The following is a 9,889-nucleotide window of genomic DNA, read 5'->3' as shown; positions in this document are numbered from 1 at the left end:
GATTAATCACAACTTTATAGCTCATCAAACTAGCCGTTTTAATAAGTTAAACATGAGCCAAAACAGTTTGTAAATAACTGAAAACAGATATAACATATTTATGAAAAGTTGTTAAGAAATTCAAAAATCAACCGGATGAAATGTCGATTTAACCGATTGAATTGGTTTGATATTTAAGCCAACCAAAACCAAAACAATTCAAAAATCCTTCACACAAACTAAGGGAAAAACAACCGATTAAAACGAGAAATCAACAGGTTGTTTTTCACTTAGCTTTGAAAAACATTTTTCTTTTTAAAACCAGTTTGATTCAGTTGTGAATTTGATTAAGAGTGGATCTAGCAAATTCTAAACTACCTAGAACTAAACCCTAAAAATAGAAACAAAGTATTCAAGCTGTCTTCATGGATTTTGAGACATCAAAGCTTCATTTTAACATTCTCCCCATATTTGATGAAGACAAATCCCTGGGTTGCTTTGGGAAGTTCTGTTTAGAACTTGGCACAACCTACAATCACAAAAGGATGTAGGTACAAGAGGTAATCTATTCTAGATATCTCAAGTATCACAGAACCAGTTTCCACTAGGTGATTTCCAAAGAGGAAGATCAACCAAATCAGTGTGAAAACCAGTTACAGACACATACATGCAGCAACAGAAAAAACAACCTGTTAAAAAACAGGATTAACCGGTTAAAATATTTAGAGTTCAGCAGTTTATCATCTAACTAAGCAATTATCAAACAAAATAAGTGCAGGAATTAGATGATTACAACCCCAAAGTCACGTCTCCCCCTATTTGTCTTCACAAATAGAGAGTAAGAAGGGATAAAAACAGCATAAAGAGAAGAAGAAATTGTTATGAAAGTTGTAAATGTGCTTCAATTATCCTTGTCATACTGCGACTCAAAAAGTTGATTATGCACAACCTCAATTTGTTCATCCAAGGTTTGAAACCTTGTATCCATACTCAGGAACCTTGTGTCACACAGCTCATAAAGGCTCCTTTGACTGTCAGCAAAGTCATCCTTTCTATTTATCACGAGTCTTTCAAATGGAGTCTTGGATGTAATCCTCTCATCTCCAGTGGCAACACTTGGTCCAACTTCAAAAGCTTTAGCAGCAGGTTCATCTCTAGTGGCAACAACTTCATTTTCTTCCTCAACTTGTGCTCCACTTGATGAGCTAGCTTGGTCTCCTCCTTTTCTAATCCATTTACCATCAACTTTGGTAAATCCCATCTTACTTAGGGAACCATTGTTGATTTCACTCTTCCAAGTCCACTTCAAAATAATTCAGAAACTTAGCAAAACAGTATAAGGGTAGTGATAATCACTTAACTTTGTAGATTTCTGCATATGATCCTTGAAGATATGGATCCAATTGAGCTTTACTTTGTGCATGATACAATACATGAGGACCAGATCTTCTTCTGAAAGTGTGGAATGATTGTTGCCCCTAGGTGTGAGCATCCATGAGATGATGAAGGCATTGAGCCTCTCATTCATCTTTAGCCCTTCTACTGAGAAACTCCTCATCTTTGAAAGAGGATTCTTGAGACAGCTCTTGTAAATCTGCATTTTTTTAAATTCTTCAACCACTTCTATATTTCCTTTGTTGATCCTTAGATCAGTATACTTCAGCCCAGTTATAGCAGACCAAACATCATGGGTAATTTTATGTCAACACCTTTCGCATGAGAGCTGTACCGACCAGTCCTCGGTCATCGACTCTAGTGACTGACCTCAAACATCGCACACCGGTGCCTGATAGCAAAGATGGGCCACGTAAGGTAGGTCTCTGATACGCATATCAGGGTGTTGGTCAGTCTTTGGAGATCAATACCACAAACCTCGACATTAGAGATCGATATCAGACCTCGCCAGAAGAGGGAGATATTGGACGTTGACGGTCTGAACAATTATATTGAGCCATATAAGGTGGGCCCTAGAATTATACTATGTTATCAGTTAAAACGATAGATATAATGAAAGCCTAAGTCACGAGGGGTCCATGCAGGTGGTGTGTATAACGCATTCAGGCACGACACGAGTGAGTAATCCTTGGAGGCGCTAAGGCCCATTAGGGTTAGGGTTTCCAAGGGAAGCTGCAGGCATGGCACGTGAATACTAGGGCACCCGCAGACTAGATGGCCCCAGAGACTTGGTGCACAAGTTGGTACCCAGGCGACCATTATGTTAGTCGTTGCACTCCAGTTAAGGGAAGTTCCATGTGCCAGATTATGCTAAGATTATGTAATAGTGGCGCTGGTACATTCTCCAAGGAACCCTAAACGTGGGTAAGGAAACAAAGGTAACCCCTAGTTTCAACCTATATAAAGGGTGCTAAGAACCCTAGCTAGGTACACAATTTTTAAGACTGAAACTAGTTTATACACTTGGTGTTTCTTTGCGCTTATACTGACTTGAGCGTCAGAGTGCAAACGACCGTCAAGGCGCCCTTTGTCTTTGTAGGTGAGAGATTCTTCGATCAAGGAAGTACGATTCTCAGGCGGAGATAGGACGGCCAAAGGTTGCCGTTCGAGTCAACCGACGAGAATATTTGGAGCCCACCGTGGGGCACGATAAAACAAGGTCCCACTCGCAATCGTGTTAAGAGTTTTTACCAACGATATGAGGAGTACGAGGCAAGGATCTATTGTGGCTTCAGGTGTCGTACCCCCTGGAGGGGACAACGTCACCATGCAACAACTTATGGAGACCATGCGCGCCCTTCAGGAGGCGGTGGCAACATCTAGGGTTGAAATAGTCGCGTCGCAGGCGGACAATGAAGAGTTGCGCAGAACCAATGAGGAACTGCGCAGAGATTTGCAGCAAGCAGAGGAACGCGCGGTGGACGAACGTGCCCCACCCATACCACTTAGTGCACACCCCATGCCTTTCTCTCAGGCGATTATGGATAGAGCGTTGCCAAGCACTTCTTAGCCCGAAGGTCACCTTCATAGGTGATGGAAACCGTCCAGCCTCGAAAGTTTCGGCCAAGAAGATAGACGAAGATCGAGCTTTAATGAAGAGTTTGTAGAGTCTTTTTCTTCTTCTTAACCTTGTAAAAATTGTATAGAGTAGTTAGAAAGTTTTGGGCCTTGTATTTTGGGCCAAAGTAAAGAAAGATGTAAATAGAAAACAAAGTAATGTGTAAAATAGTAAAAGAGGAGTGCAAATAGAAATGTAGGCAAGGAAGGCATGAGGCTCCACATGTCTTCTCCTTAATGGAGAGGATTTGCACTAATAAGGTGGTGACACTAGTACAAAAAGGTAGATTAACGACGGTTAAAATCAACATTTAAAGACGGTTCCAGAACCGTCGTTATTATAGGCGTCGTTAAAAGGTATGAACTTATAACGACGGTTCTGGGAACCGTAGTTAAAAGGTATGGACTTATAACGACGGTTATGAAAACCGTCGTTAAAGGTGGTTTGTGTTTTCTTGAAAAAAATTTACGCGACTTTTAATGACGGTTCCTAGAGGAACCGTCGTTGTAAATAAGGATTTTTAAAGACGGTTCCAATGGAACCGTCGTTATATGTATTGATTAAAAAAAATAAAAAATTTGATTTTTTAAAAAATCTCAAACAACCTGCATAAAGTTTTCAATTCCAGAAAATAAAAACATTTCAAATCATAATTTAAATATAAAAATTACATACAACAAATTATAACATAATACAAAAAAGTTTGGTAATATATGAAAAAATTTGTCATTGTAATAATTTATCTATTCTAGAGTGTTATATATGGTTACAAAGTACTTTGACCATGTTGTTCTCACATACTCCAATGCTTCTAAATCTAGCGGGTGTTGGTCGTTGAACAACTGTGACATTTGAAATATTTTGAATTAGTGCATGAATAATAAATCTCAAATTTTAAAGTGTTTATTGTATTGAGGTATTACCTTATCCCAACCTTTCTTAATTTCAGCTTGCAAAATAGTCAACATCCACTGCATAACATAATAACCGCACTCATAATTTTGAGGTTGCCTGTTGGACTGCATGTGAAAATAAATGTATTAAATGAATGAGTGAAACACATTAAATTAAGTGAACAAATATACTTTAAATACCTTAAGGTACATCCAAGTGAGTTTTTGTGCGTTTGAAGTTCTCCTCCCACACAACATATTATATCCAGAGTAAGCACTAAAATAATAAGATTTCATGTTAGAATACATAACATTATATAATATATAAGTAATAATAAATGTTAAATGAAACTGTCGTACCTATCTATAATGTTTTTAAAATAGGCAGGAGGTTTTTTATGCAAGGAGCAAAACCATGCAGCGGTATGATCTTGAACAGATATGATCAATAGTTGCCAATGACGCCTGTATAACAAATCAGTTAATTAATTTCTCTTATTTCAATAATTTATTAAAACTTATTTAATAAATAAGAACTTACTCATGGATGTACGGAGCAAAATAAATGTGTTTTCCACCATTCTTTAAGGCAGTGGTGATGTATGTTTGTGTTTCCGACTTCTTGTTTCCAATTGATTGAGTGATTTGAGGGTCTAAAAACCCATATATATTGTGTTTCCCCTCATCAAAGCATAATCCCGAAAGATACCTAAATTTCAATAAGTTAGTACTAATATATTTAATAAATCAAAAGTATAAAGATTTTAAAATTTGAACTTACATCATCCATAATTGCAGAACTGTTATGTTAATCTCTTGATCTCCGGATGCAAGGTCCAACAAATCAGACATGTGAACGTACAACGGTAGATTACTATGCCTTCCAAAAACATTGGCATCCCATGGAACCTCTAAGACGGTTGTATCTAAAGCTGTAGCAACTTCCACCAATGCCGCCAGAGGATCATCAATGGAGACTGTTTTCTTCTTTCCCAGAGGCAAATTTGTCTTAGGTTCCTGCTACTCATCAAAACAAACAAATACTTAAATTAGTTAGAATGTAATATATCTGATATATAATTGTATTAGTATTAGTGTAAATATATACCATAGAGTCTATAGGTCTGACGAGATGTCTAGGCCAGGCAACGAAAGTATGTAATGCCTCTGCCACAATTGTCACCTCTGATGTCGGCACAGGAACTGCAAGATCACCATAAAGGACCTTCTCCACCGTGACCTTCATGAAATTAGAAGGAAGAGGCACATTGTGTAACATTGTGACCCCTTCATAACACTTACCCAAGGCAACGAATCGGGTCAAAGAATTACACTCAACATATAATTCGCATTGGCTAGTTGAGCCAAAGTCATCCCCTGATAGATCAACTGCCGAACAACTCCCTTTAGTGCTGACTTTCTTAATAGGAGGCGGAGGTGGTTCATCTTCTACCATAGTAGGTGGTTGCTGTGAGTGTCCTAAACCCTCCAACCGCTTTTTGAACTCCATTTCCATTCGCGCACTAAACTCCTCCATGAAGCTTTCTTTAAGCTCTTGAGTTACCTCAGCCTTTAACTGCTCACGTAGTTGTAGTAAATACTCTTGGCTAGGTTCATTGGACAATTGTTCCTTGCTGTGTGATGGAGGTCCAAAGTATGACCGAATCCCAACCCCATATCCAGCTACACGAACACGTCCAGGGTGTTCAGGTCGTCCGAGAGCAACATTAAGAATATCATTGCGACCACATGGTTTAAAAGTCCCCTGTGTTGATTGCTCATTAAGAGAATCCTAAAACAAATGAAAAGAAATTGACAAACTTCAACACATTGAATTTAAAATAACACATTGAAAAGAAATTGTCAAACTTACAATGCGTTCAACTGTTTGTTCTGTAGACTTAGAACTCCATGTCCCTAATGTGTTTATACGGGCACCCTTCCACATCTCATGTCGGAGTGGTGGGGATGGAGGTCTTAAAGAATCTACACTATTCATTTCCTCAATGGAAGTAGAACGTGCTTTAATCTTTTCTTCAAGCATCTTCTGCTCTAGCAACTTATAACCACCACGAGACAATAAGTGTGGGGTATCATTATGTGCCTGATTGGCTTTTGCTTTGTTCCGAACCTCCTATCATAACACTCAAAATTTAGTAATACGTTAATATAAACTATATTCAAATATAAAAGTGATACTAACCTGCCATTTTTCAGTTTGTCGAATATTGACAAACTGCTGCCAAGTTTCTTCATCAATGGATGCATATTTTGCACAAGGATTTTCTTCTTTCCTTTTCCCATATATATAATCTGTTGTCAATTTTGATTTAAACTGACGAAACTTGACACCCACATCTGAAAGAACCTTCGCTTTCAAGGTTTCCACATTCGGGATGTTGTAATGCGTCTACATTGTTTGAAAGAATTAGTTCATAAACAAAAACAAAGTATAAAAGAACTTTAGATTTAGCAAAGTAAAAACAGTTACATACCAGAATATCTTGCCAAATCATGTTTTTCTCGTGATCAGTCACGTGATCCCAGGACTGAGTTAAGATAGAGATCCTTTCACGAGATAGTACTCCGAGATAACTCCTATATTTCTTTGCATGTTGCCCAGTGGGCACACCAGTGTGGATATCAATAGACAAAGGTATTTTGTCATCTTTAGTTATCTTCTTAAACATATTCTTCAATCTTGTAGGTCCTCTACCAGTTTTTGAATGGGAAACTTTATCATCTGCCATGTTCCTGTTATCAAAAAAATATAATAAGCATCAAGAATATGAAATATAATGAAAATGAAATATATTGTAAAACTAAACATGAATCACATGTACATACAAATATATATTCCTTCATCATGATCATTTCGAGTTGCATGTACAACATCAGCAACATCCTCGTACTCTTTATTGATGGTCGTTCTTGTAAGTGATTCAATCTCACAAATGTCATTGTTTGTATCTTCTGGGTCATTATGTTGTTTTTTTCCATGTAGCACAACAAACCAGTGGTCAGACGTAGGATCTTGGATATAGAAAACTTGGGAAGCTTGATGTGCCATTATAAATGGTTCGTCATGATAACCTATCTTTCGAAAGTCAACCAAAGTCATTCCTGATTCATCAACTTTGACACCAGTCTTATTGTCAACCCACTTGCATTTGAAAACAGGTACAGTAAACTTGGTATAATTAACTTCCAAAATCTCTACTATGACACCATAATAAGGCATTGATCCCACAACAGGATTTTGATCCTTTGCAGTTGAAAAATGCATAGACTCTGCCTCCAAGGTGACTCCGCTATTTTGCACTGTACTCCTATCATCTCGAGACTTTGTGTAAAACAAACAACCATTTACTTCATAGCCAGAACAACATAAAACATCAAATTTGAGACCGTTTGCAAGCCATGTTAATGTTTCAGATGCTGATGGATCATTCATTATTTGTTGCTTAAACCATGACATGAAAGTTTGATTATGCTCAATTAAAACCCATTTTTCTGATTGTCTTGGATTTTTATATTTGACAATGTCTTTGTGTGTATCTAAGTATGGTAACACCTCATCAGTGTTATTCAAGATATACAAGTGTGCTTGCAAAACCTCTTCTCTAGATTTGCTTATGACATGTACTCCTTTTGAAGATTTACTTATCAATCTACGAGAGTGCCAACCTTTTTCAGGAACTCCTATACATTTGGCTTTTGATAAGTACTCGGAACAAAACTCAATAGATTCTTCTGAAATGTATCTTTCAATAATGGAAGCTTCCGGACGACATTGATTCTTCACATATCCCTTCAAAATCTTCATGTATCGTTCAACTGGATACATCCATCGCATATAAACTGGCCCACACAATCTGATTTCTCTTACAAGATGAACAACCAAGTGTACCATAATATCAAAAAAAGATGGAGGAAAAAACATCTCGACTTGACACAAGATAACAATTATTTCTTCTTCAAGTTCATCCAACTTCTGAGAGTCAATCTCTTTACTACATATGGAATTGAAAAATGAACATAGTCGAGTGATTGTATGCCTAACATTTTTGGGCAAGATTCCACGAATAGCCACCGGTAGTAATTGTTGCATTAGAACGTGACAATCATGTGACTTTAAGCCAATTAGTTTCAAATCATTCATAGATACAAGACTCTTCACATTTGAAGAGTAGCCTTGTGGTACCTTAACACCTTTAAGACATTCACAAAAACTTGTTTTCTCTTTCTTTGACAAAGTGTAACACGCTGCAGGCAAGTATGTACGTTTACCAACTTCTCTCGGTGCCAATTCCTCTCGTATATTCATCTCAATCAAATCCAGACGTGCATTCACACCATCCTTTGTTTTGCCTTTAATGTTCAGAAGTGTTCCGATTAGACTGTCACACACATTCTTTTCTACGTGCATTACATCTAGACAGTGTCTGACATCTAACTTACACCAATACGGAAGATCAAAAAAGATTGATCTCTTCTTCCATATTTCACTCACAGTTTGCTTCTTCTTCATTTTTCCAAAAGTCACATCAACATTTTTTATTTTTTCATAAATTTCAACACCACTTAAGGGAGTGGGACAAATTTCATGTTCTTGGTATCCGTTAAAAGCTTTTTTCAATCTACGATACGGATGATATTTTTTTAGAAATCTACGATGCCCAAGATACACGGTTTTTCTTCCGTGTTTCAACTGCTCATAAGATGTCTTGTCTTCACATATTGGACATGCTCTATGGCCTTTCACACTATAACCTGACAAGTTCCCATATGCAGGTAAGTCATTGATAGTACAAAACAACATCGCATGCAATCGAAAATATTCATTCTTAAACGCGTCAAACACATCAACCCCTTTATTCCACAATAACTTCAAATCTTCAATCAATGGATTAAGATAAACATCTATGTCATTTCCAGGTTGTTTTGGACCAGAGATCATCATAGATAACATCATGTATTTACGCTTCATACACAAAGCAGGAGGTAAGTTGTAAATCACTAACAAAACGGGCCATGAACTATGATTACTACTTAAATTTCCAAAGGGGTTCATTCCATCAGTTGCCAATCCAAGTCTTAAGTTTCTTGATTCTTTTCCAAATTCAGGAAATTCTTTATCAATATTCTTCCACTGCAAAGAATCAGCAGGATGACGAAGTACTCCATCATATTTTCTATTATCTGCATGCCACCTAAGGTTTTTAGCGTCATCTGCATTTGCAAACAAACGCTTAAGCCTTGGAATTATAGGAAGATACCAAACAACCTTAGCAGGAGGACCTTCCTTTGTGAATTCATCAATTTCATCATTCTGACCAACTTTAACCTTATAACGTGACAAACCACACCTGGGACATCTTCTTAAATCTTCATACTCATTTCTGTATAAAATACAATCGTTAGGACATGAATGTATTTTTCTATACTCCATACCCATTGGACAAAGTATTTTTTTTGCCTCATAATTTCGATTGGGCAAGGTATTTCCTTCTGGAAGCATGTCCTTAAGCAATTGAAGCAATTCTGTAAAACTTTTATCGGTTCATCCATTCATTGCCTTCAAATTCATCAACCTTAACACTGCTGATAATCGTGTGAAGTTAGTTGAACCAGGATACAAAGGAGTCTCTGCATCATTAGACATATTTTCAAAAACTGCATTAGCAAAAGATTCTACTCCCACATCACGAATCATGTCTTCTAATCTATCATCCATTGAGAAATGAACTTCCTCCGAAGCTCCGGGCACACTTTGCAAGTCTAACAATTCACCATGCCACGTCCATGTTGTATAACTTTTCAAAAATCCATCACATAAAAGATGTTCTCTAATTTCGGAAACACTCAATATCCTTCCATTTAAACAATTGACACAAGGACACCTTATCCTTACTCCATTCTTACAACTAACGGCATTATGTTCTGCGAATTGTATGAATTCTTCCACCCCTTTTTCGTAAGTATCACTTATTCGTGGTGTATT

General features: G+C 37.3%; 1 protein-coding gene across 1 annotated transcript; it reads right to left on the bottom strand.

Annotated features, from left to right (window-relative positions):
• Nucleotides 1–880: 880 nt before the first annotated feature.
• On the bottom strand, nt 881–8,974 carry LOC150026640 (uncharacterized). Its single transcript, XM_090303824.1, has 6 exons — nt 6,740–8,974; nt 6,381–6,563; nt 6,242–6,295; nt 5,759–6,019; nt 4,994–5,659; nt 881–1,282 (listed from the first exon to the last, which is right to left on the bottom strand). Exons 1-6 carry the CDS (start codon nt 8,957–8,959, stop codon nt 881–883), a joined length of 3,786 nt encoding a protein of 1,261 aa, XP_090159950.1. The 5' UTR covers nt 8,960–8,974.
• Nucleotides 8,975–9,889: the final 915 nt, after the last annotated feature.

The sequence above is a fragment of the Phaseolus vulgaris genome, chromosome 6 (assembly GCF_051622355.1).
Source record: "Phaseolus vulgaris cultivar YP4 chromosome 6, ASM5162235v1, whole genome shotgun sequence".
NCBI classification, from domain to species: Eukaryota; Viridiplantae; Streptophyta; class Magnoliopsida; order Fabales; family Fabaceae; genus Phaseolus; species Phaseolus vulgaris.
The sequence above is the reverse complement of the archived record's forward strand: the minus strand, read 5'-3'. Positions and strand labels throughout refer to the sequence as shown.